This window comes from Gossypium hirsutum, chromosome A01 (assembly GCF_007990345.1).
Source record: "Gossypium hirsutum isolate 1008001.06 chromosome A01, Gossypium_hirsutum_v2.1, whole genome shotgun sequence".
Lineage (NCBI taxonomy): Eukaryota > Viridiplantae > Streptophyta > Magnoliopsida > Malvales > Malvaceae > Gossypium > Gossypium hirsutum.
The window spans coordinates 1,357,444-1,384,875 of record NC_053424.1 but is presented as its reverse complement, the minus strand read 5'-3'; the positions used below and the strand labels follow the sequence as shown (position 1 = coordinate 1,384,875).

Here is a 27,432-nt window from a genome sequence, read left to right as displayed (position 1 = left end):
CTTGATTTTGAAAACTAAATTTAAGACCCACTTAATCCCGATTAAACTTGAAGTTATTTAAACTTGAAAATACTTTAAATTCATAATTATCATAATTCAAAAAAATTTAAATTATTTCACTCGATTCAAATTAACTAAAATATAAATAATTGTCACATTTCTGTTTCATCACAGAAGATTAGTGCCTTAAAAATTTGAAATAACCAGCATCTCTTTGGATTTTGTTGTTGGAGTTATGTTTAGAAGAAAATTACATAAATTAATATATTTTTTGAGCTAGGTAAAATTTTCAACAACTTTATATTTTTATGATATATACTATTATTGTCCCATATAGTATTCATGTATTAATTATTTAAAAAAATTTGTCTCATTATATTTTTGCATTATTTCATACTTGTATAACGCGTTAGAGTCTGTCTCTTACACTTAAAAAAAGCTGATAAAGACCCGATGATCATAGTCTATGTTTAACGAGAATTTTCCAGGAAATTTGTACCTAAATCTATATTTATGGGTTAATATACTATTTAGTATCTATATTTAGCTTCAACATTCAATTTGAAACCTTAGTGTTATCAATGATTTTTTTTTTGTCTCAATTAAGTGCTTATGTTTTTCTTTATTAGATCACATGATGTTGTGTCACATGATGTTGTTTAGTTTGGATCTAAATTGAGACAAAAAAAATTTAGATACCAAATTGCATTTTGAAGCTAAATATAAGTACCAAATAGTATATTATTCCTATATATTATTATTAATCCTATTTTAAGTTTCCATCAATTCACATTATATAGATTACCTTAAACATGAACTGAACCAAAAATGCAGGTGAATTCTACCAGAAAACTATCACCAAATCATTCTTTTTACCCCACCAATGCAATTTCTCATCTCATTTAAACTAAATTTCCTTGTATTTTCTTCACTTCTTTCTTCAATCTACGCCAATTTTGCCGATGAACAAAGGTATAACATCTGTACCAACGCAGCTAATTACACCAACGGATCCTTATACAGCCGAAACATAAACGCCACTCTATTTTCCCTCACAAATGCTTCCCTCACTGGCTTTGCCACCAACACGATCGGCCTCGACCCTGATACCGTCTTCGGACTCGTCCAATGCCGACCCGACGTTGCCGGAAATGATTGCCGAGCATGTATCAACACTGCATCTGATGAAATCACTCAGTTTTGTCCCAACAAGAAACAAGCTATGATCGGATATGATAATTGCTCGTTACGGTATTCGGATTTTCGATTCTTTTCGATGGCAACTAATGATCCGATCGTTTACTATAAAAACACAATGAACGTAAATGATTCTAATCTTTTTGACAAACAATTGGCGAGCTTGTTTCAAAATTTATCAGTATCTGCGGCAGCTAATGATACAAAATTTGCTGTGGGTGCTATTGGTTACTCGTTGTTTAGTGATATTTATGGTATGGTTCAGTGTAGTAGAGATTTGCCTGAAAATGATTGCTTGAGTTGTTTGCAAGCGATCATTGGGTTTATACCACAATGTTGTGATAAAAAACAAGGTGCTCGGATTTTTACAATGAGTTGTAGTCTTAGGTTTGAGTTATATGCATTTTTTCAGACGTCGTCCCCGCCGATTTTGGGGATGTTGTCTCCGCCACCACCGCTGCCTGTCTCTACTGATGAGCCAAGTTCGGTTCCAACCAGTTCTGATGGTAAGTTTTGTTATTGTATTTTGCCTTCTTTACTCAAAAAAATAATAAATTAGTTATTGAAATCAAATAACAAACTATTCTTTTTGGTTAAAAATTCAATCTATTTTTACTGTTAAAAATTAACTATATATTCAAAATAGCTAGACAAATACACATAACGTGCCACGTGTACTTTATTGTGATGCACATGAATAAATTTTTAATAGTAGAAATTAATGAATTTTTTTTAGAAAAAGGATTAATTTACTCTTTGATCTAACATGTAGGGACTAATTTGCCTCTTTTTTTTTAGTAAAGAAAAAAAAATATAATTTAACTCTTAATACAATAGCCTCCATGATACTTTTACCCATTTAATATCTTATTGAGGGGAGACTTCGATAGAAGTTTAGGAAGTCGCTTGTTGTTAGGAGATAGTGAATTCCTCTACGGGTTAGTACTGTTTTTGGTAACGGTTGTCTTCTGACACTTTTGAAATTTGAGTGCATGAAGAGACATTAAGTTCATAGATTAATATGTGCATTGCGTACAGTGGTGAGTTTTGGGAATTAAATTTATTTTTAAAAGGATAATTAAAATTTTCAAACATTTTAAGAGTGTCATAATATATTTTTCAAAAAAATTAGGATCTAATTAAAATTTTCAACAAATTTCAAGAAAAAATAAAATTTTCCAAAAATTTGGGAGGGCCAAGGCTTTCCATGACCTCCATTGTGATCCACCTCTTATTACGTATGGTAGCAACCCCTATATGTTATAGGACATAGATTTCAGTTTCACTATGTACAAGGCACATGATTCGTCTTATGAAACACTTGACAAAATGTTGAACTCATCGTTCTCTTCAAGCAATTGGGTCTCAACCAAGATAGAAAACAAAATCTTCACGAGAGACAATACTGACCCGTTGAATGATTTATTGGCTTCTAATAAACAATACATCACAAATTTCTTCTAACGGAGTCGATTTCCCTCAAAATGTTTGATTCTCATAAACTCATAATTTAATTAACTCACTTAATTCATCAGTCATCTTTGAGATTTTTTACAATTCTTTTAATCACCATATATGTTTAATAGATCGAGTGATAATAAACTTATCTTTTAAGAGAAGTATCAAATTTGAATTTAATAAATAAATCTCATTCTAATTCGATTTTAGATTTAACTCGAACACTTATGGTTTTCAGGAAAGAGAAGTGGTTTGAAACCTTTAGTTATTGTGGTTGTATCCATGGCGTCGGTTTCATTGCTGGTGATACTCGTAGTTGGTTGTTGCTACTTTTGGAGAAAGGCCAAGAACACTGCAGCTGGTACGTACTATAGTTCACACACAATGCTTAATTCAAGTAAAGTATGAGTGTTAAATATAAATAGAATTAGATTTATTTTAAAAAGGTTTTATACATTCGGAGGATCTCTAAAACGTTATTTATTTATAAATGTGTTTGATATAATTTAAATTATAAAAAATTATAAAATGATCATTAAATTATTTAAAAATTTTCATTTAAGTTGTTTAACTCTTCGAAAGTTTTTGTTTAGTTCATTGGGTGGTTAATATTTTTTAAAAAAGTCTGACTAACGAATTCTTAGTGACGATTTAATGATTAGTACTCACTGACGACTAGAACAATATACTTTAGTTCCAAGTTGTTTAGATAACCAGTGTCGAAAATCGAAGAAGAAAATTATTTAAATTTTAATTCGTAAATCCGTGATGTTATTTCAATTGGTGCAAACGATACGAATAGAAAAAATCATATAACAGTGATTTTAACATATGGGTGACCTAAATGAAAAATTTTGAAAAATTTTATAATATTTTTAGTTTACTCAAAGAGAAAAGGCCAAGTGTATGTTTTTCCCTCGTTCAAGATTAGCTTAAACCAAAACCAAACCAAGGAATCTCAATTATGCTCACAAAAAAATGGAAATTCAAAAATTATATTCTTCAATATTTATCTTAGAAACACAAGCCGATTACGAGAAAACCATGGAATCTCTCTTGATTGGGCTCGACACTCTTAAAACCGCAACGGCGAACTTCTCCGATGAAAACAAACTCGGCCAAGGCGGTTTCGGTCCGGTTTACAAGGTATTTTTTCAAAAATAGTACATTTCTACTTAAATTTTTTTAAAATACATAATGTAATGATAAAATTATAATTTAATTCAGGGAAAACTATTTGATGGGCGAGAAATTGCGGTAAAAAGGCTATCGAGCAACTCTGGACAAGGTCTCGCAGAGCTTAAAACGGAGGTAATGTTGGTGGCAAAATTGCTGCACCGAAATTTGGTAAAGCTGTTGGGCTTTTGTTTGGAAGAAGAAGAGAAGCTTCTTGTTTATGAATACCTACCCAATGGAAGCTTGGACAAGATTTTATTTGGTCAGTATATATTATTTTAATTTGATTTCCGTTGAAGTATGATATAGGTGTTCTAAATATACTCCACATTAGATCTAAAACATAGGAATTCGACTAAAACAATATTAATGCTTGTCTTCTATTTTAGGATCAATTTAGAGACATCAAATATAATTATTGCATTATAGACATCAAATATAATTATTGCATTATAGATTCGAGTTCGAATCCTATCCATTATCCACATAACTAAAGCTACTTAGGATAGCTAATTTGGTTATCTCGATTTGTTATCCACGAAAGAAAATATATTCAAAATATAGATATTTGAGAGCCAAAATCCATATATATCCGTGAGCCAATAAACAGATCTAATATTATCAAATATCCATTTCGTATTATTTATTGTCATCTTGTGCTCGTCATAATAATATTTGTTATATTCGTAGTCACGATATCATCTTACTTTTCTGATCAAAATTTGATACTTGGATGAAATACACATACAGATCAGGGCAAAAGGTTGAGACTAGGATGGGAAAGAAGGTACAAAATAATTGTTGGGATTGCAAGAGGGCTACTTTATCTGCGTGAAGATTCTCAATTGAGGATTATACACAGGGATTTAAAAGCTAGTAATATTTTGTTAGATGAGCAAATGAATCCTAAAATTTCTGATTTCGGTTTAGCAAAACTGTTCGGTGAAAGTGAAACTCAAGGGAATACGAATCGGATTGCTGGAACTTAGTAAGTTTTCCCATTATTTTATGCTTAAAATATAGGGTTTATAAGACTCGGCAGAGCTGAGATACACTAGCACTTCTAATATTTTATGCTTAGAATACATAGTTTACATGGATCTATGATGGATCTATGATTTTCTATATATATTAGAAGTGTTGACATGTCTCAACTCTGTTGAGACTAAGTGATACATCACATAAATCAGATATTGTCCTGGGTTAGGATTTTGTCTTCCGAATCTACTGAAAGCCTTAATGTATTCACTAAGTGGGAGTTTCTTGGAGCGTCTAAATAATAAAAACCATGAAAAACCAAAGAGTTTATTTGGGCCCGACCAGAAACAATACATAATTTTTGTTATGTACCATTCGACTAGTAAACTCATAAAACTCTCAATAGAATCAAGTTACATCAACAAAAAACCTTTGCTAGCAAATGCATAATATTATCCAAAAATTTGCAGTTAAGCAATGTTATATCTTGATTTAAGTTGTTCATTGTATATGCAGTGGGTATATGGCTCCGGAATATGCTAAGCACGGATTATTTTCAATCAAAGCTGATGTGTATAGCTTTGGAGTGTTAGTTCTGGAAATCGTAACCGGTCAAAAAAATTCTTCCTTCCGCAATTTAACCAACCTTCTAAGCCACGTAAGTGCTTCCTTTTCCTCTATATTACGGGTTATCTAAACTTGATCTAACTTGATTTTATTATAAAAGTCAACACTCAAAAAATTTGTTCAACCAGTATCCAAGCAAACTCAAATCTGAAACAATCCAAAATCAAAATAACCCAAACTCGAAACAACTTTTGTATGATTAATATTTTAATGATCCAATTATTAAATTTATTGATATAATTGTACTTGGCATGCATGTACAATTGTGAAACAATCCTATATTACTATCATATTGATCTAAAATAGTGTATATGTTAATATTTATTGATCAATTAAAAGTTTATTACATAAACAAATAGTCAAATTTATCATAGATGATCTATATAAATATAATATGAAATATAACGATTGAATCGTTAAAATATTAATCATATAAAAATATACGAAAAGATATAGAACTATTGGTGTAAATGGATTCCTCCCCTATATACATATATATTTATATATATGAAATATGAATATCTCAAAATTTACATCATGGGTAGATTTGTATCATACGCGAAAATATGTGAACAAAATACGAATACACGGATAACCAAATCTACTATATATATGGTCCGATTTGAACTAAATGACTTAACTTTGTCACAGGCTTGGTTACATTGGAACAATGGAACAGCTGAAGAGCTAATAGACCCAATATTGAATGATCCATGACCAACATTTGAAGCTTTCAAGTGTATACATATTGGATTGTTATGTGTTCAAGAAAATGCAGCTGATAGACCTTCAATGTCCGACATTATTACCATGCTTAGCAGTCACTCCGTAACGGCTCCTGCACCTTCACGACCGGCGTTTTTCGTCTCAAACGGAAACTTCAAGACCGATTCGGCTAATGAATTCGGTTCGGGTTTGTCTCGATCCACGGATTCAATACAACGATCTGTAAATGAGGTTACTATCAGTGAATTAGATCCTCGCTGATGCATTTAACATTTACGTAGTACGACTACGTACACATGATTCCACACGTTTTCTCCAGCTTTATGTAGAATTTTTTGGTAAAATTGTTTGAAAAGTCCTTTTATTATAATTTTTTATCAAACTAGTCCTCTATTGTTAAATAGATCAATTTATGCTGTTAAAATATAAGTAACATTTACTGTTTAAAATGTTATTTACTATTTAACAAGATAATATCTTAAAGTTTTTATGGTCCTACAAATGAAAAAAATAATTTCATATTATTTTTTAAATAATAATTATTAATTTGTTGAAAATTAATCTTATTCGATTATTTTTAATAATACTAAAATTAAATTAATTCATTTAATAGTAAAATGATTAATTCGATTTGGTTTCTATAATAAAAAAAACTTATCAAGTACTTTCACCAGTTTCTTCTCTTGATAATTTTCTATTTTTTATTAATCTCAAAATTATATGTAATTGGTGGCTTTTATGTAATAATTAATTATTTTTTTAGTAATTAATTAAAATATTTATAAAATGTGAAAATATATATTTATATTTTAAACTTAAATATTTTAATATGTATAAAAAATATTTTTTTTGAAAAATTTATTATTACAAATAGAGTACAAACACAAGTCTTAATAATTACAATATAGAAGTAAGGATATAGTTAAAAATATCATTAAAATTTTAATTAGTTTAAAAAATTGGTGGTATAATTAAGAACATATATTAATATTAATTAAATTTAAATAGTACAACATATTTTATATTGAAATTTATTGATTAAAAAAACTTTAAGGACCCATCTGAAAATCGGAAATAGTTCAAAGCCAATTTACTAATAAAACCTAAATATAAACGTATATAAATAAAACCCTAGCAATCGCACCACAGTGCTTGCCTTGCCTTCCCTCGCGTTCTAAATTTCTATTTTTAATAGTCTTTTATTTTTACTATTTTCTTTTCAATTAACTTTCCCTGCTAGACGATCACAGCTTAGCGAAGGCCGAAAAAACGAGGGATGGCGGCGGCGACGACGAGCAGAACGGCTCGGCGGATGGGAGCCGAGGATGAGAAGCTAGTGTTCGAGACGACGGAAGGAATCGAGCCGATATTGAGTTTCGACCAGATGGGGTTAAAAGACGATCTCCTCCGTGGAATCTACAATTACGGCTTTGAAAAGCCGTCGGCTATTCAGCAGAGAGCTGTTATGCCGATAATCAATGGCCGCGATGTGATTGCTCAAGCCCAATCTGGTACCGGTAAAACTTCCATGATTGCTCTCACTGTTTGTCAAGTGGTCGACACCGCTAGCAGAGAGTATGTTTTTTATTTCAATTCTTTACCTGTTTTAAAATTAGTTGTTTTTGACAGATTTGAATGTGTTCTGATATCGATTTCATGTAATTTTTTTGCAAAAGCCCTAATTTTTAGATACCTCATAGCTAAAACCCTAAATTTGAGATGTTTCTTATTCAAAGAGTAAAAATAATGCTATTGAAAGATCGTAAATTAGGGAAGGTGTTTGAGTCTTGAATTTTTTTTTAGGATTAATCTATAATTTATTTAATTTATTTTGAAGTATGAGTTGTGAATATGCTAAGTAGTGTTATTTTAGGGTTCAAGCGTTGATATTGTCACCTACAAGAGAACTGGCTTCTCAAACAGAGAAAGTGATACGGACAATTGGTGATTTCATGAATATACAAGCACACGCATGTATTGGAGGCAAAAGTGTGGGTGAAGATATAAGGAAGCTAGAAAACGGGGTTCATGTAGTATCGGGAACTCCAGGTAGAGTCTGTGATATGATCAAGAGGAGAACCCTACGTACAAGAGCTATTAAACTATTGATTCTGGATGAATCTGATGAGATGTTAAGCAGAGGGTTCAAAGATCAAATTTATGATGTTTACAGACATCTTCCACCCGAGCTTCAGGTGCCTTTCTCACTTTCTTATCGTGCCTAAATTCAGAGTTGTTGTGATGTTTTTGTTGACTTGTGGCTGTTACCTTGGAACATTGTTTCCAGGGGCGAAGCCAGGAAATTGTTTTAGGGGCCAAAAGTGAAAAAAATGGGGGGGGCAAAGTATAATTTTACCATTATACTAGTGATATCCTAAAAAGTACAGGGACTATATAAGCAATTTTTCATTTTGAGTGGGCCAAGTTCACTGCCCCCCCCCCTCTCGATTGTCGTATATGATGTGTAGCCATAGGGCCTTGTTTTCTCTTTCTTTCTCCTTATCCGAGTCTGTTTATGTTGTTGAAGTTGATGAATTCTTGTAGGTTTGTTTGATATCTGCTACACTTCCTCATGAAATCTTGGAAATGACGAGCAAATTTATGACTGATCCTATAAGGATCCTTGTGAAGCGTGATGAGTTGACTCTAGAGGTAAAATAATGTTATTACGCTAACAAGATTTCCACGACTTCTAATATGGGATTTGATGCCAACTTTTGTTCTGTTTTTTCATGATTACAGGGAATCAAGCAGTTTTTTGTAGCAGTTGAAAGAGAGGAGTGGAAGTTTGATACGCTATGTGATCTTTATGATACATTGACAATCACCCAAGCTGTCATTTTCTGCAACACAAAACGAAAGGTATCATCGTTAACCATGTTTCTGAATTCTTTGATACAAGATTTTGGACTTCATGCTGTGATCTTGAGGCTTATCATTGTGATTTCTGCTTTTGAAATAGGTTGATTGGCTAACTGAGAAGATGCGTAGCAATAACTTTACGGTATCGTCAATGCATGGGGATATGCCTCAGAAGGAAAGAGAGGCAATTATGGCAGAGTTTCGGGATGGTGCAACCCGTGTTCTTATCACAACAGATGTCTGGGCTAGGGGGCTCGATGTTCAACAGGCAAGTCTTTTGAGGGGCTTTTCATTTTATTTTTTCTGGTTCACTGTCGCTTGTTCTCCTTTTTTGGTCTTAGATGGCTAAATAATTTCCAGAGAACAAAAAATTGCTCGATGCCAATAATAATAGCCCAGTCTTATTACCTCGTAAAAAGGAAAAAAAAAAAAATTTTCTATCACTTGAGAAGCCGTTTTTCATTTTCAATTTATAATTACTAAATTTACTTTGATTGTTTTAGGTTTCCCTGGTGATAAATTATGACCTCCCAAATAATCGAGAGCTTTACATCCATAGGATCGGTCGATCAGGTCGTTTTGGAAGAAAGGTATTTCTTTCTCTTTTTTGTTCAATAGAAGACTTTTGACCCAAAATATTGCATATTCTTGATATCCTTCGCTGGATTTTATTATTTTTCCATAATCGGCCTCGGCCGAGGATATAATTGTTTTTGGTCACACTTTTGTATGTGCAGGGTGTTGCTATAAATTTTGTGAAAAGTGATGACATCAAGATTCTTCGAGATATCGAGCAGTACTATAGTACCCAGATCGACGAAATGCCGATGAATGTCGCTGATCTTATATAAAAAGAATCATGTGCTTGGATTGATGGAGTGATTAAAAAATATTGTTGAGAGCATTAATCCATGGAGTTTGTGTAATGTACTTTTTGGTCTTTTATCTTTCTTCCATTTGATTTTATTTGTATAACAACTACGTCGTAGGTGAAGGGTTCTTTAAACACTTACCGCTGACAAACAAGAAACACTAATATATATAATCAGTTAGGGCTTTTATTATTGTTAACAATTATTATTTAAAACATTTTGTTCAAGTTTGATTAGTATGGATATTAAATTTGAGTAGTACATTATTTTTTTATTTATGAATAAAGGAAAGATTATGATTACTGTTAAGCATTATCTCAAAACAAAAAAACATTTGTGATTCGTTCTTTTTGTATAGTTGGATTGTTCAATTTAATAGGTTTTGATTTCAAATTAAATGGTTTTGTAAATATTCCTATTAACAACCTTATATGAATGATAAAATTAATCTCTTGAAGTTAAAAAGAATAAATCATTTTTTTTTAAATTTCATCTATTTTGACAAATCACGTGTATTCTGTTCTATGATCATGTCCAAGATTAATTTTTAATAATAAAAATGGAAATGAACATACCAAAACCCATAAGACAGCATACTAGATAACTAAAACCGGTAACATTAGTTGCCATATAACACATACATGAGCATACCAAAATCTTTATAACCCGACCTATTAACTTGTTCAATATTATATAAACATAATAAAATAGCTCAAAACACGATTATAACACGAACATGATACAAATCTTTTAAGGCTAAATGGCGGGAAAAAGGCATTTACTGACCCAATCAAAAACAAAATCATTTCCTAAACACTGATGACAAACTAAAGGGACCAAATAAATGAATTGGCCAAACAAATAAAAATGAAAACAAAAGTGGAAAAACCAAACCGATCCTTCCTAAAGAATTAAAACAATATACATAAGGAGGGGAGGAACCAGGAAAGTTTTTACAACACATGTAAATTTACAGGACTGTGTTAATATGAAGGGCTTTAAGCAATGAAGTAGCCATTTGTTTCACCAACACTTGGCCTCCGGAACGCTGCCCGTCTCTCCGTTCCTCAATTAGATTCTTTAACTTCTGTGGTAAATCGTTCTCCACGATTAGTTGTTTTGGTCTTGGGTGATGCTCGTAAACAGCCTGCCAACACCAAAAAGTTTATATCGGAACTAGTCATGATAAATCTCCTCTTAATGCATCACTAAGCAACTAGTTATGAACCACAATTGCACAATGGTATACTAGTCTTTTTTCAAGTGCTTGAGTTAATATACAGTCAGTAAACTACCCCTATTTTTCCCCTTTTTTTAAAATATATATTTACACACCCTCACATGGATATATCGTGAATACAGATTTTTCAAAAAAATATTCTATATTTTCCAACTCGCATAGCATAGTAAAGGTTCCTATTCAACAGTTTCTACCACTTAACAGACTATCAAAGGGATGCATGTTCATTTGTTTAGCTGACCTCAAGGAGCTTCCGTATGCTGGTATGTATCAGGAAAATGGACAATCTTAATGGACCTCAAGAAACAAATTTATACTCGAGGATTTGGAATCAGTTAAATAATTTGTATAGAAAATAGATGCCATGCAGATTCTGACAATAAAAAGGATCATACTGACCTTAATTAATTTAAGTAGATTAAGACGAGCAATGGCGTCCTGGTGATCCAACCTTGAGATTAGAAGTGGCGTCAAACCATTAACAGCTAATGTTGTGTTAATTCGGGATGATTTCCTGCATTCCAGAAATAAGTAGGGTCAAGTTAGCAAATTCTAAATCAAGAACTAAATATTCGATATATGCCAATCTAATATAAAGAAGATTCAGCATCGCCAATTCAAACAGTGAAATGACTCAGGATGTTCTCATGTCAGTTCTTAGCCATCAATAATCTAATCAGTCAAAATAGCACAAGCTCTTAAAAGAACTACAAAAATAATCATTGGGTGTAGCATCTCGTACGTGATGATTTTCAAGAATGGCTCCAATATGTGAACAAAGTGTTGCTCCGGACAACATTGGAAAAATGTCACCAATTTCTGAATTGCCTCTTTCTTCAGCAAAGCTTGTTCCACCTTGCGGTTGTCATTGTCATGAGCCAAGCAAACAGCGAGCGAGTCTAGTGCTATCACAGACCAAAGCTCATCGTCAAGCAAGCTCAAGTACACATCCAATCCACCATGAGCCCTCAACTGTTCCCTTGAATTACGTGATGCATGAGCCATGTCGCACAGTAACGGCAATGCATGTTGTTTTAAAGGAGAATCTGACATGATAAAATTCATCAAGTGCGGAATGATTCCGTTTTCTGCTGCTTGTTCCTGTCTCCTCTTATTTATCTTGCACAAGTTGAATAGTGCATTGAGAACCTTCAGAAGAGAAAATATTGTCAAATCAGATAAGTCTTCCTGCCCACTGGCACTGAGGAATACAATCATAATAGGATAAGAGTTAAAGCTGTAATATACACAATCAGATGCCAATTACCAAGCAGAAGAGTACAAAAAGGAGAATAAATACAGTAACTAATAAGCTAACCAGTAGCACAAAAACTGAAGCTTGTATGGCACAGTACACGCTACCAACAAGGCTCAATATTTAGCTCCCTAAAGCTAATTTCTAGTATTTCACCCCAGCATAATGCAAGTAAAACTTGGTCTTCTAGAAATAGAAAATGTCAAAAGCAAGAATTAAAAACATAATTAACGAAAAAAAATAGTGTGCTTGACGATGTTTGGATTGGAAAAGGGCGGCAGAAGATAGAATAATCCATGTCTCATGAGTGAAAATAAAGAAGCAGAATTTGCAAAGTAACAAGAAACCAGTACTTCAAAAGCAGAGAGCAATAGTTCATTTAATTTTGTGAATAAACTTTAATTTGGTTGCAGTTAAAAACTCTAAAGATGATCCAAGTAAGAATATAACCTATTACATGAGTTCACATGACCATTTTAAACATCAGGTGGGTTCCAGCATATAATCTAATGAATTCAGTCAATATGTTAAATCCATGAGAAACAGAAAGAGGGAAGTAATATAGATGAAGTTAAGAAATTGGCATAAGACAAGAACCAGGTGCATGAAGTCTCAAATAATCGCAGTTGATAACTCAAGAAAACCAGACATACCAAATTTGCTAGTAAATGGATTATTAGGCATAATGATCAAGGATAATAAGGCAAACCTCGTGATGTATTTGAGATACAAGCGGTCCATAATTGAGTTCTAGATTTGGGATCAAATACTTAATTGCATCTGCTCGCTGAAGATTCTCTAAGCAGTTTGGATCGGTGGACAAATGATTAATACACTTCAATATCTAAGAAAATAATAATAATGAACCGTGAGACGAAGTGTACAGGAAGATTAAAAAGTCTAAAACATAAAATGGAAAGCCAAAATAGTTTAGGTACCTTCAAAAGAACAGGTGGCTCTATGCGATTAAACATCTGGAAAAGACGGTTAAGCAAGCTTTGGCTACACATGTAGGATTTAACGGTTGTATCTGCTTGAGCAAACTCAAGAAGTAGGTCTGCCACCTTTTCAAGGTACTCCTTGGCAACATCCGCGCTCATTGTTGATACCATGTTGGAGAGCAACCCTGATGATGTTGTACTTCCAGGTCTAGCACTTAAAACACCTGAGCCAGATAATACACCCGATGCAGTCTGAGAAGCTATGCCAGATGTGGATGCTGTTCCTTCATTTACTGCCAGTTGCCCGACTTTCTTACTTTTATGTGAAATTCTAGGTGTAGAATCAACACCTCCAATTTCTCTTCCACGACCAGAGACCTCTGAAACCACAAAGAAACAGCATTGAATAAGCATATTAATTGTACCTTAACTAATAAAAAGCTCAGTGGAGATACCATAACTCTCATTTAAAGGTAGCATAAAAAGCTCAAAGTTAAGTTGGAAAGCTCCAGTATAAGCATCTTTCAAGGATTTCACCAATTACTGATGATAATGCGATAATGGAAAGATACAGTGAACTGTTTACAGATTGTTAATATCTACATAAAGCGTTGAGCAGTAGATCAATTAAAGCATGAGAAGATACCTGCAAATTCAGCCATCAAGAAATCTAGTTCACCATTGGTTTTTCTGTCATTAGCATGTAGTAGAGGCAGTATGCTTTCATGTCTCTCCAATCCAGGCAGGTGGCGCACATACTCCAATTGCTGCCTAGGAGGTTCCTTCTCTAATAAGCTAAGAAGAGGTCGAACTTGCTCTGCCTGGGTAGTTACTGAAGTGGTAAGTCCATTTGAAATACCTTCTATCAATTTTGGAGGTCTGTCCAAAGATGTCCTGTTCAAAGCATTACTTATCTTCTGCCTTCTAAGGTCCTCTGCCCGATCCAAATTTTCTAGCTCTTTGGAAGCTGACGATTCTCTAGAAATTGAGACATCCAATGCCCCATTGCTAGATCGAGGTCTGTCGCCATCAACAGCAAGATAACGTGAATCTGGCAGGTTAGGATCTGACCTCTGAGAAAGGGAAATTGAAGCCCGTGAAGGTTCTTGTGCACCAACTGGAAAGGAATGCTCAGTCATTCCATGCCTAGCTTTAAGGACATCAGATTGATCAGTTCCCGAGAACGGAGTCTCATTCTGAGCAAACAGAGGATGACTGGAATCGAGTGGACCAGAATGTGAACCACCCCCACCAGATATGGTTGCAAGTCGAGTTGCCTCATTTAGACTGTAAAGAGTATTAATAAGCCTCGGTAATATCCCATTCTTAGCAGCTATCCGACAGAAATCATTCCTCGGGGTTGATCGCTGAAGCTTGAAGACCTGCCACATGCCATCAATTGCTAGGTGAACCATTTGCCTGTGTCAGGAGCAGGTGGTAATGAGCATTTTTCAAGTATAGAAAGCAAAACACACTGGAGCATTTAAACGCACAACATTCAAAATGAGAAGGGGTAAAAGAATCAAAAAGGGGATAGAGTGCATCAAAAAGTTGAGAATATTAATTTTGGCACTTGGTCTTAGAGCTTCCCAAAATGGTAAACAGTCATCATCTTACATTACAATGCATATCTAGGATTGCATCCACAAACACACATGCACACAAACCTGTACTTTGCATAATCAGCCTCTAAAAAGCCAACCAAAACAGGGATTCCATGGCAAGCTAGAAACATCTGCAAAGTCAAAGAGCTATAAAGAAGGAACCAATATGGTCAGTATAACTAATTTCTGTCAATTAAAGATGATATTAAGCAGCAGAAATAAAGAGAAGAGACAACTCAACACCTTGATTGACAAAGCTGCTGTAAGAAATAAGCTGCCTCCATCCTAATTTCCCGAGGACGATCAGGCCCCGCAAAACTCTTAATCAACGGGATCTATAATGTAACTTGAAAGTGAATAAAACGGTATAAATACAACAATATAATCACTCTCCCTCCCCTATCAATTTCAGTTCAAAAGATCAATCCAAAACGTGACACAAACACACAACTGAAACATACAAACGTAAACCTTTATTTACACGAATTACAACTGAAGGCCAACCAAAGGATTCTAAAAACCACAGAGATGCCTCATTAATAGTTGAGAGTCTCCACCAACTCCTAAGGAGTTCTAATGGTAATCGCTCATTAGTGTAGAACAAGGAGACTGCACATGTTCTGAGCATGCCATGACACTGTTATTCATGAAGGGGGAAAAATAAAATAAAATGAAATCTCTTTTAGGTCCCAACCTACTGAGCAATTATGTAACAACTAGCACACCTTGCCCACTCTTCTATATGTGAACAAATAAAGCTACATGAGCGTAGAACTTACAAAGCCAACAAGACAAGCATTCTCCTGGAAATCAGTGTTTTCTTTAATGATATGATTAAGAAGTTGAAGCACTGAACATATGACCTGCAATTGAAGTTTCACCAAACCCATAAGCAAGTAGGAAACAAATTTAGAACTTTCTCCTTTACTCCTTCCCCAGCTAGGAGGACTGGAAGTGGGAGGTTTTCTTTTTCCTTTTTTTCCTTTTTTTTCCCTCTTTTGGTGGGGGTATGGGTGGGGAGAGGAAGAGAGCCTCATTATTGACATACACGAGTTTTTGGGACATCAAGCAATTCCATTAGAGGCAGCAAACCACGCTGGCTAACAAAAACAATTTTTTGTTCAGGGCGCTGATGGAAGATCGCTATAAGCTTCTGACATGCAGTAACAATTGCATCCTCTGATTCCTCGGGTCTTAGGGAACCAACTAACCTGCCAAACTCAACCGCCTACAGTGCAAGAACAAAATAAGATTTCAAACTCTTGGTTGCCAGGAACAACAATAACAAAAAAAAAGGTTTAAAATAAATAATTCAACAGAAAGAAATTCATAACAGACAGCTGGAAAGGACAACAAGGGTCGGATAATTTTTCGGAGTAAATACAGATTCATTTTTAGTAACTTACAAGATCATGTCTTTATCCTTTTGGTAACAGAAATAATAAAATACAACTTCAGTCATAAATCTCAAGAGGAAAAAACTACTAAAATAATCTCCTTAGAATTCACACAGCCGAGGAGTATATGCAATGGGCAACTTATAATAGGATTTTGACATGCATAAGCAAACTGATGATGACTCCCATCACTTGAGATGCCTGCTCTCCATGAGACAGACAATTAAATAATTTTATATGGCAAAGAAGACAAAGAAAAGAACACTGAAGCCGTAAAAAGAAGTGGCTATATATTATAATTTCAATACAAATATCTTAAAATTTGAATTTACTAGATTGAAATCAACAGCAAGACACATAGGATACATCCATTAATAATGGTAAAAACTCTTAACAAGAAGCTGCACATGCACAGCAGCATAAGGGTTACTTTAAACCTATTAGAATCAGGTTGAAAAACTACAGTTAGAAAACCTCAATATACTCAAAGGTAGAGTGTATTGCACAACCAAAAAACAAGTTATATAAGAGGGTTCCATTACAGATAAAATAATTCAAGTCCACTTTTTGGAAGAGATGATACATACCTGTAAGGGAAATAGGTTCTCAGCAGGTAATTTATCTTCAAAATCCTAGCCACAGGAATACAATAAACAAGAGAAAAACATCATCAGGTTCATGCCTGACAGCATCACATAAACATGGCACTCAAAACATATCAGATCACAGATTATTTTTAACATACCAAACCATCAATGTCTATTACATCATCCTTCAAAACGCCCATCATTAAGCGAAGAAGGTTGCCACCTCCATTTGACTGACCCATCTCCTCTTCCATTTGTTTCTTAGCAATTGTATCACGTAACTTCTTAGCCAGGTCATTTTTTCCAGTATCAGGCACAGTATCATGGTTCACATTCGATGCAGATGCAGATGCAGACGTTGAAGCTTCAGCTCCTCTTTCCTCCCGATTTTTATCCAACGGATGAAATAAATCATCCAAGGAAGCATCTCCAGGAGGATCACTAAATCTAATTAGCTCATTTCCACTTGAGGTCACTGAAGCTTTCGCAGCCTTAAAAAGGTGGGAGTCAAATATTAAGGTTCCATTTATACATTTGTGAGGAAACCAAAAAGGAAGGTGAGAAAGGTGAACAGAAAAAATGACAAGCCATGTGCATAGAACTGACAAGAGATGTTACAAAACAGAATCATAGAAGCACAGAACTGATAAAAGAATTTACAGAAAGAGAATCATAGGTAATACCTCAAAGAATACAGAATTCTAATAAACATTCTCTAGAGGAAAAAGAGGGTCAGGGCATAAATGAACAATCACCATTATGACTCTCATTTGATCTGAGAAACAATGAGAAAACAGGCAATAATGAATGCATCTAGAAGAAGATATCTTTTTTTTTTTTCTTTAACTAAACCATACAAGCCAAGAAGATACTTCATAGAGATAAAACAGTCCAAGACATAATAGAAACCAAGATGAGTTCTTTCTAACAATGCAACTAAACTGGCATGCAACCTAGCAACCACATAGAGGCATGCAGCGAAATGTCAGAGAAAGCATGACTGAAGTTCAAAAGTAAATTAATATAAATGTTATAAATCTAACAAATTAACTTTCTCAGAAACTGACACCATTTCATGAAGCATCACCTTTTGCAGACCAGCATTCTGAGTGATAGGTCCAAAGGCAAATGATTTATTCTCATTATCAATTTGATCCCAATTGCCTCCCTGTCCTTTTTCCGTATGTTTCCTTTTTGATGGTGAGCCAACATCACCATTCATCGTAGCTTCATCTTGATGTGATATATCATGAAGCTGACTAGAACCAAGAGCAACTGCTACATTCTTAACAGATAGTCTACCAGAACTACTCTGTAATGATGGTTTCTCATGAATAGCTAAGGTTGGAACTTGATCTGATAGTAGATCATCATCTAAATTATTTGTTCTTTCTTCAACAGGAGTGTTATCTGCAGAATGATCGTGATCATACTTGCTTCGATCAGTGGCCTCTGTTGATGATACCTCTTTCCTAGAGCTCTGATAATCAAAAGACTATGTCATTAATGAGTAAAAATCAACATCCTCTTGCATCATTCTATATGAAAAACTAAACAATAGTCTTCAAACAACTTAACATAGTCTCAATTTTTAAATTTGCTTTAAAAAGTTATGTCTCCTGTAGCTTTCAACTTTAGCTATGGCTTGCTTCCAGAAAAGGTTCAGGCTGAACAAGTTCTCACCGTTTCAGATGCATCCACTTTCTCCACAGGAAGATTCTCTCCAGCACTCTGGTTATCTGCATTAGAGCTTTCTGCATCTGCTGCAGCATCTTCGGCAATGTTTCTGCCAAGGAATAGACAACCAGAGGATTAAATAGAACATAAATGAACAAGTATTTAGTTGTCAACTCTGTAAATATTAAGGTTTGGAAATTTTATATGAACTGCTTAAAATATGAAAGAAAACAAGATCAAATATTAATGGCACACCAGAACAAGGAAAAGTCTCATAGAAGTGAAATATAATGCTAAGTCCACTAGTAGCATAAGAAGCAAGTTTGCAGTAGAAATAGTTATAAGCAGAGATACGTCCTCATAATTTAGTATAAAAAAATTGACAAAAAGCCCACTGAGCAGTATTGTTAAGTATCCAAACTAAAACCAATTACCTGTATATAGAGGGCATTTATTACAAGATCACAGGAAGCCCAATGTGGTTGCTAGGTTGTGAAAATAATTTAGACTAAAATCAATTAAAACTCTGATTATTTGACCAGCTCAGATATTGTAGGTGTCTAGCAGATAAGGGAGACGACATAGCACATAAATTCATGAATGCAGAATACTGACCAAAAACCCAAGGCAACGTTCAAAATACATTACACATGAAACATACTGTACCATACACACCTAATGGTTCCACTTTGACGCAGAGAAGACTGCAAAGCACGTCTGCAATTCCGTATCCAAGGGTGAGAAAGAAGCGTTTTTGCATCAGGCCTTTGTCTGGCATCCTGAAAATTCAACGAAGCCTCGTCTAAGAAATTAACAAATTATCACAGACTTTAACAGGGTCAAGTGAAGATTTGTGATGGTCTGATCAGCAACCATCATCACATTGGGTGACAACCATTGAACTCCAGCAGTTATCATATAAATGGGACCAAGATAGAAGGCCATATCTTCTTTTAGCCACATGAATTTCAATTAGTCTATGAAATTATCAGGCTATTCTATTTTCCTTCCATTTTGAGAATTTCATTTCATCCTGATGGTGAATTCCACCCAAAGATTTTGTGACTAGAAGAATATTTACTCATTCTAGAATTTCAAGAGAGTTACTGGATGCTTTTGGTCTTCATAGATTCCAAAGTTATAAGATCAAAACACAGGTCATTCCCATCAAAATATATCTTTCATTGCTAATAACCGTATTCTGTCTGTTATAAACCAAGTATGTCTGAAGCATTATACACTTTTGACAGATCAAGCAATAATTAAAATACAAAACTGAATCTTCATTTATCTGCCACCTTACCTTCTTAAAGCACTGGTGCAGAAAATCAGTAATGTCAGGAGATAGGCTATCAGGTATCGGAGGATGCTCATCCTGAGAGGAAGACACATACGTATGTGTATGCATAAAGACAAGCAATTTAAGACATGGCAGAAAATAACTTGCTAAAGCATTCTTCAGCAGTGAAAAGAATATCCCAATATGAAATGTAAATCAACAGGGAGATAAATCAAGGATGGAAAGAACCACTCAATACAAAGAATTTACTCTTATGCTTATATACTGACTAAAGTAAATTGCACAGACCTGCACAATCCGAAAGAGAGCTGGCATAGGCTGCAGATCATAGTATGGAGGAACACATGTAAGGAGTTCAATCACAGTACAGCCAACACTCCAAATGTCAGAAGCAGCACAAACCCCAGACATTTCAATCACCTGAAATTTAACTTCACCTGTAAGTAACACATCCAATGTATACCTTAAAAAACAAACATGAAAAAATGGACAAAAGTGTCAGATTACAGTTTACTAATTAAGGAATATTTAAGTGTATCAGATAGGATTCTGTAAATATTTTACTGATTACTATCCCTAACTTTAAGGCTGTTTTTTTTAGACAGCATCCCTAGAGTTAGTCTGTTTCCTAGTATAGAGTTTCCTAAGTTAGGCTTACTATGTGTATAAATATTTATGTAATTCCTTATGAATAAGACGGAATAGAAAAAGCCTGTTCTTAACATGGTATCAGAGCCGTTTTTTTAGCTCAAATTCTGGGATTTTTTTCTTTGTCTGGCAACTTCTTCTCATTCCCGATCAACCCTCAAGCCTGTAGAATTTGTTCAAAAGAAACATGGCTGAAACTGTCAAAACCAGCAACACTGGAGAAGGGAATTCTCAAGAATCATCTGTTGAGTTCAATAAAGAAGAAGTTGAGAAGTTGAAGAATCTGCTGGGATCATTGGAAAAATCTCCTTCAATAGGTACTAGTGGTTTGGTTTTTTCAGGTATATCCTCTTCTCAAAATTCTAAAATCTCGGATATACCCACAAAAAGTTCTTGGGTCATTGACTCAGGAGCTACAGACCACATGACCCACTCCTCACAAAAATTTGTTTCATATACACCTTGTCCTAGTAGTAGAAAGATAACAGTAGCCAATGGTTCTGTGATCACAGTGGCTAGTCAGGGTGATATTGTTATAAACAAAACCCTTACTCTTAAAAATGTCCTTCATGTTCCAAAACTATTTACCAATCTTCTATTCATCCAAAGAATTACCAAAGACTCTAACTGTAGTGTGGTTTTCTATCACAATCGATGTCTTTTTCAGGAACAGAATACGAGGAGGATGATTGGACATGCTAAGGAAGTAAATGGCCTATACTATCTTGAGGAATCCAGTGGAGAAGTTAGTGCTCTAAATTCCTCACCATTATCTTTCATATCCGAATCTATTAAAACCAATAAAAACCAAATTTGGCTCCATCACCTCCGCCTTGGTCATCCATCGTTTAGAGTCCTTAAAATTATGTTTCCTTCATTGTTCAAAGGATTAACTATTGAAAAATTCCATTGTGATGTCTGTGAACTTGCAAAACATAAACGTACCTCTTTTCCGGTAAGCAATAAAAGAACATCCGCTCCTTTTACTCTTATTCATAGTGATGTTTGGGGACCATCCACTATTTCAAATATTTCTGGGGCTCGGTGGTTTGTATCCTTTATTGATGATTGTACCCGTGTGTCTTGGATATTTCTTTTAAAACAGAAATCTGATGTAAGGTCTGTCTTTCCAACCTTTTACAACATGATCAAAACACAATTTGGAGCTGAAATAAAAAGATTTAGGTCAGACAATGCCAAGGACTATTTCAATCAGTTTCTCTCACCATATTTCCAAGAAAGAGGCATTATACATGAGTCATCTTGTGTTAGCACACCCCAACAAAATGGTGTTGCCGAAAGAAAAAATGGTCACATTTTAGCTATTACAAGAGCCCTCTTGTTCCAAAAAAATGTCCCTAAACAATACTAGGGGAGGCTGTTTTAACTGCTACTCATATGATAAATAGATTGCCTACAAAAGTCCTTGAATCTCAAAGTCCTATGCAAGTTCTAGCAAAATTCTTTCCTGATTTTAGTACTTCAAGTAGCCTTCCTCCCAAAATATTTGGTTGTGTTGCCTTTGTACATGAACATTCTCAAAATAGAGAAAAATTTGATCCACGAGCTGTCAAGTGTGTCTTTCTCGGTTATTCTTCCACTCAAAAGGGGTACAAATGCTATCATCCAGCCACAAAAAAATTTTATGTATCAGCGGATGTTACTTTTGCAGAACAAGAGAATTTCTTTACTCGTCCTTATCTTCAGGGGGAGATCTTATTCACAGAAGATAAGGACAGAGAATTCTTTCTTCTTGACATTCTAGCTACTGTCCAGCAACCAAACACTCACATTCCAGCTCCTGTCCAGCAACCAAACACTCACATTCCAGCTCCCGTCCAGCAACCAAACACTCACATTCCAGCTCCTGTCCAGCAACCTGAAACAGAGCCTAATACACCCAAATCACAAAGAGGGATTCAGGGCACTACTCGTCCTTTACTGGTTTACTCAAGGAAGAAGGCACCGGTGCAAGTTCAATCATCTTCTCCTCCTATACAACCTGAGGTAATTGCTGAACCTACTACTAAAACTACTGAAAATTTAGATGAATTTCCCATTGCTATTAGAAAAGGGATTAGAGCCTGTACAAAACATCCCTTGTACGTATTTTTGTCTTGCAAAAATTTGTCCCATAACCACAAAGCCTTTCTTACTAGCCTAAATTCTATCTCCATTCCCAAAACAGTATCCGAGGCATTAGAAGATGAGAATTGGAAAAATGCCATGAAGGTTGAAATGGAAGCTCTTGAAAAAAATAAGACATGGGACTTGGTGAAATTACCGAGAGGAAAGAAACCAGTGGGATGTCGCTGGGTGTACACAGTGAAGTATAAATCAGATGGTTCTTTGGAGAGGTACAAAGCAAGATTGGTTGCTAAAGGGTACACTCAAATGTATGGAGTAGACTACCTTGAGACATTTTCCCCTGTTGCAAAGATGAACACTGTGAGAGTGTTGTTGTCACTAGCTGCCAACCGAGGCTGGAAATTACAGCAATTTGACATAAAAAACGCCTTTTTACATGGTGATCTTGAGGAGGAAGTCTATATGGATGTTCCACCAGGATTCGGTCCAAATACAGGACAGGTAGTTTGCAGACTAAAAAAGGCTTTGTACGGACTAAAACAGTCCCCGAGGGCTTGGTTTGGAAGATTTACCAAAGTAATGCTCAAGTTGGGGTATAAACAGAGTCAAGGAGATCACACTCTTTTTGTAAAACACTCATCTTCAAGGGGAGTGACTGCTTTATTAGTCTATGTAGATGACATTATAGTGACTGGTGATGACCTAGAAGGAATAGAGAATTTAAAGAAATGCCTAGTAAAAGAATCTGAAGTCAAAGAACTCGGAAACTTAAAATATTTCCTTGGTATTGAAGTGGCACACTCTCGGGAAGGAATCTTCATATCTCAGCAAAAATACATAATTGATTTGTTGACAGAGACAGGCAAGTTGGGATGTAAACCAGCAGACACACCCATAGAGGTGAATCACAGACTTGGAGATGCACTAGAAGATGCAGCAGTTGATAAAAGTTCATATTAAAGACTTGTGGGGAAGCTCATTTACTTGTCTCATACCAGACCGGATATTGCCTATGCAGTCGGTGTTGTAAGTCAGTTTATGCACAACCCCAAAGAATCACATCTTAGAGCTGTGTATCAAATTCTACAGTACTTAAAGGGCACGCCAGGTAAAGGAATCCTATTTAAAAAAGAGGGAGAATTTAACCCTTGAAGCCTATACTGATGCAGATTATGCAGGGTCTATGGTTGATAGAAGATCAACCTTGGGCTATTGCACTTTCCTAGGAGGTAATCTTGTGACTTGGAGGAGTAAAAAACAGAATGTTGTGGCTAGATCTAGTGCAGAAGCTGAATTTAGGGCGATGGCTCTTGGAATTTGTGAGCTATTATGGCTAAAAATTATTTTGGAAGATTTGAAGATCAAGTGGGAAGGTCCAATGAAGTTGTATTGTGATTATAAGTCTGCTATCAATATTGCACATAATCCAGTTCAACATGATCGTACGAAGCACGTTGAGGTTGACAGACATTTTATAAAGGAAAAACTGGACAGTGGCTTAATTTGCACTCCATTTGTGTCCACTGATGGTCAACTAGCAGACATACTTACCAAAGGGTTGTCTGGAAAGTTGTTTCAAAAACTAGTAAGCAAGCTGAGAATGGATGATATCCACTTCCCAGCTTGAGGGGGAGTGTCAGATTACAGTTTACTAATTAAGGAATATTTAAGTGTATCAGATAGGATTCTGTAAATATTTTACTGATTACTATCCCTAACTTTAAGGCTGTTTTTTTTAGACAGCATCCCTAGAGTTAGTCTGTTTCCTAGTATAGAGTTTCCTAAGTTAGGCTTACTATGTGTATAAATATTTATGTAATTTCTTATGAATAAGACGGAATAGAAAAAGCCTGTTCTTAACAAAAAGTAACGAGGTTGACAATTAATAGCCACAATCCAATCATCGGTACCTCTGGTGCCATCCAATATGGCGTTCCAACAACCGAGTGTGTGTTAACATCAGCCTCAGTTAGTTTGGTTGCAACACCAAAATCAGCAAGTTTCACTAGACCCTGAAAAGAGAAATTACATTGAAGATAAGTCAGAAAAAACCCAAAGAGAGTCCACAAACCCCAAAGACACAATCATCAAAACCAACTTGAACATGAAATTGTGAAGACGAGAAAAAATGGTGACTAAAATGCATCAGAACACACAACCAAGAGCCCTGAGGTTTGAGGCAATAAAATATGGCCCAAAATTCAGCAGCCTGCAGGTGTGCAACTCAAGAAGGCTCAAGCACTTCTGTTTCATTTATCTTAGGAGATTTCTCAGCACATAAGTAGCCAAAGTAAAAGGAAACATATGAATTAAATGGCCAAATTCAATTAGTCTCCAATGGCCCCATAAATAAGGAGAGGTCAAATTGTTTCTCTGCTGCCATGCTCAAATTTATTGCAAGATAATAACTAAAAATTAAAGACCCTGAAATAGATTTAAAACTAAGAGAAGAACTGGCATGGTTGTTAGGTTACCTCTTTAGTTGTCAGAATATTTGCACCTTTAATATCCCGATGGATAACACCCTGTTCATGTAGATAAACCAAGCCTTCCAAAACCTGTTGAACAAGTATGTAGCAATCCAATGATACTTTATAGCAAAATGAATCAATAAATTGCAGAAGAAAGAAAAAAAAAAGAAAAAAACAAACCTGAGCAATATAAACAGCCACCAAAGATTCTGGAAAAGGCCCAAATTTATTTGGCTTGATGATGTTTGCAAGTGAACCATTCTCTACATACCTACAAAAAAATAAAAGAAGTAATACAAGTTTCTAACAGCTCACAGAACACTGCAACGCACAACGTAAGATTTCTTACTCGAGAATTATATGCAGGTGAGCCTTTGTCTTCGATGACCCAAGATACTTCACAATGTTTTTATGGTTCAAGTTCTGCAAAGAGCTTCAAATTTTAATTAGTATTATCCGAGCAGCAGGAGACAACTACCACGAAGAATGGAAGATGACCAGTAAACAACAAGTAATGAATGGGGGGATTGATAGTTGCTACACGGCCAACTTATAAGCATTATAACAAGGGAAAAGTTCAAAAAGCACTAAAAGTAGAGGGAAAAATTTACCTTCAATAAATCAATCTCTTGCTGCAATGTTAAGCCATTCCACCAATCAAGAGCATTCAAAAGATAAGAGCAACTTGTCAGCGTTGTTAACACTACAGAAACTGGAAAAGGTAATTTCATGCTTCAAAGGTAGCATTCCCATGGACCAAATTTAAATGTTTATCACCAAGCTTTTTTTAAACTATTGGACATTTAAGTTAAATACACCATAATTAAGGGCTAGAATGGTAAAAGCCCTTTGAATAAAAAGCAACCAATAAGTACTCAGAGGATGTTCAGATACTAAAATCCAGTCTCCCAATGGATTGCACACTAAGATTTTCTATAATAAGATGCAAACTGATCTTACATAAGCAGGTCCTTGAAAGCGGTCAAGACAAATAAATTCAAATGCTGTGACTCTCAAGTACCTTTGATACAAAACGTGTTGCTTATAAATATAAGTCGTGTGTACATATTCAGGAAATAAACTACTGATTCTTTAACATGAGAAAAGAAGTTACATGGCTTCATTTTGTCAAATAAAAAATAATGAAAAACTAAGAACCATGGCAACCAAAAAAAGCACCGTATTCAAACAATCTCTCGTCCATTATTATGCCCTGAAAACATGGTATAATCTATAACCAAAAAAATGTCAAAAGCTGTGTAAAGTGACTGAACCCAACTATAGTTTAAATACACGGAACATTACCATTTATCACTAATGGGCTAACCAAAATGACTAAGAGGCCTTGTGAAACCATGTATTTTATTTAAGTACTCAGAAATTTAGAAACTCTAGAGCAAAAAGGACTAGAAAATCAAACCATTATGATATTGAGATCCTCCTGAGCTATATTCTCCAAAGAAACTTGTTTAATTGCAACAAAGTCTCCATTCTCCAAATCCAAGCCTTTGTAAACACGTCCATATGCACCTTTCCCAATTTCGTCTCCAAGCATCTACACAGAAAAGGAAAACGCAATATATAAGCTTCAACATATCTTTCATTTTTCTCAGGTGTATGCTCTAACTACTCCTACAACGAATAATTCAACAAAATAAAATGATCACAGAAGAAACTTAGCTTCCAATTTTCGAAGAGTTTTTGTTTTAAATGAACATTAACTTTTGCATCAGTCAAATCATATGTTAGAAAAATCGCTCATTCATTTTCTCGTAATTGAGAGTAAAATTTTGAACCTTCAAATTTTCTTTCTCATTTCCAATTTTCTTTTCATTTGCACTCGATTCTAAAACCAGACGAGCAGCTAATAGCTGGAAGAGTGAAAAAAAAGGGGAATTTAACGAGAAAAAAATGTATAATTTCTCGAGAAAAACAGATCGATTTATGGAAATTGACTTACGTATTTGTTGTCGAGGGTTTTGGATTTAGGGAAAGCGGAATTAGCTGCTAGGCGAGACATTGCTTTGTGTTCGTATCCCTCTTCTTCGTTTTTTTTTTTTTTGAAATCTTTTTCAGAAATGAGAAACAAAAGAACAAAAGCTCGCTGTCTCAAGGGAAAACACTAGAAGAAATGCTCCATCTTTTTGAGGACAGGGTTTAGAAGTTGCAGGAATCCAGCTACGAGGCTAGACTCCATAAAGAAGAAAGGAAACTGAGGAATAAAAGGTACGAAGGAAAAAAAAAAAAAAGAAAGGGAGAGGAATTGGGCTAACTGTACCGTATCGGAGTTGATGGGTCGGGCCGGACTTGTTTCAAACAAATTTGGGT

The 27,432-nt window shown here is 34.9% G+C and overlaps 3 protein-coding genes across 3 annotated transcripts; 2 read left to right on the top strand and 1 right to left on the bottom strand.

Annotated features, from left to right (window-relative positions):
* The first annotated feature begins 830 nt into the window (after positions 1 to 830).
* On the top strand, positions 831 to 6,658 carry LOC107901734 (cysteine-rich receptor-like protein kinase 10). The gene is made up of 7 exons (XM_016827843.2): positions 831 to 1,703; positions 2,894 to 3,016; positions 3,674 to 3,801; positions 3,883 to 4,093; positions 4,582 to 4,819; positions 5,326 to 5,467; positions 6,088 to 6,658. Exons 1-7 carry the CDS (start codon positions 884 to 886, stop codon positions 6,151 to 6,153), a joined length of 1,728 nt encoding a protein of 575 aa, XP_016683332.1. The 5' UTR covers positions 831 to 883; the 3' UTR covers positions 6,154 to 6,658.
* Positions 6,659 to 7,302: 644 nt separating this feature from the next.
* Positions 7,303 to 10,083, top strand: LOC107900113 (eukaryotic initiation factor 4A-3). Its single transcript, XM_016825820.2, has 7 exons — positions 7,303 to 7,737; positions 8,036 to 8,357; positions 8,707 to 8,814; positions 8,905 to 9,024; positions 9,125 to 9,292; positions 9,528 to 9,614; positions 9,762 to 10,083. The coding sequence occupies exons 1-7, from the start codon at positions 7,439 to 7,441 to the stop codon at positions 9,873 to 9,875; spliced, it is 1,218 nt and encodes a 405-aa protein (XP_016681309.2). The 5' UTR covers positions 7,303 to 7,438; the 3' UTR covers positions 9,876 to 10,083.
* Positions 10,084 to 10,644: 561 nt separating this feature from the next.
* LOC107901735 (MAP3K epsilon protein kinase 1) lies at positions 10,645 to 27,334 on the bottom strand. Its single transcript, XM_016827844.2, has 24 exons — positions 27,065 to 27,334; positions 26,525 to 26,659; positions 25,716 to 25,736; positions 25,454 to 25,527; positions 25,285 to 25,375; positions 25,108 to 25,191; positions 24,544 to 24,645; positions 20,186 to 20,317; positions 19,901 to 19,972; positions 19,273 to 19,376; positions 18,604 to 18,706; positions 18,008 to 18,400; positions 17,079 to 17,411; positions 16,921 to 16,965; positions 15,985 to 16,164; positions 15,716 to 15,799; positions 15,180 to 15,271; positions 15,000 to 15,083; positions 13,979 to 14,751; positions 13,330 to 13,712; positions 13,101 to 13,235; positions 11,879 to 12,285; positions 11,536 to 11,650; positions 10,645 to 11,043 (listed from the first exon to the last, which is right to left on the bottom strand). Exons 1-24 carry the CDS (start codon positions 27,122 to 27,124, stop codon positions 10,867 to 10,869), a joined length of 4,179 nt encoding a protein of 1,392 aa, XP_016683333.1. The 5' UTR covers positions 27,125 to 27,334; the 3' UTR covers positions 10,645 to 10,866.
* Between the last annotated feature and the right edge of the window lie 98 nt (positions 27,335 to 27,432).

Excerpts from the sequence above, each read along its gene's own strand:
- LOC107900113 (XM_016825820.2), top strand. The coding sequence starts at position 7,439 with ATGGCGGCGGCGACGACGAGCAGAACGGCTCGGCGGATGGGAGCCGAG. Across the intron at positions 8,815-8,904 it reads GTGATGAGTTGACTCTAGAG|GGAATCAAGCAGTTTTTTGT; the intron begins GTAAAATAATGT and ends TCATGATTACAG. Across the intron at positions 9,293-9,527 it reads GGGGGCTCGATGTTCAACAG|GTTTCCCTGGTGATAAATTA; the intron begins GCAAGTCTTTTG and ends TGATTGTTTTAG.
- LOC107901735 (XM_016827844.2), bottom strand. The coding sequence starts at position 27,124 with ATGTCTCGCCTAGCAGCTAATTCCGCTTTCCCTAAATCCAAAACCCTC. Across the intron at positions 25,737-26,524 it reads AGGATCTCAATATCATAATG|CAAGAGATTGATTTATTGAA; the intron begins GTTTGATTTTCT and ends TTAACATTGCAG. Across the intron at positions 18,707-19,272 it reads CGTCAAAGTGGAACCATTAG|AAACATTGCCGAAGATGCTG; the intron begins GTGTGTATGGTA and ends ATTCCTTGGCAG.
- LOC107901734 (XM_016827843.2), top strand. The coding sequence starts at position 884 with ATGCAATTTCTCATCTCATTTAAACTAAATTTCCTTGTATTTTCTTCA. Across the intron at positions 1,704-2,893 it reads GGTTCCAACCAGTTCTGATG|GAAAGAGAAGTGGTTTGAAA; the intron begins GTAAGTTTTGTT and ends TATGGTTTTCAG. Across the intron at positions 5,468-6,087 it reads TAACCAACCTTCTAAGCCAC|GCTTGGTTACATTGGAACAA; the intron begins GTAAGTGCTTCC and ends ACTTTGTCACAG.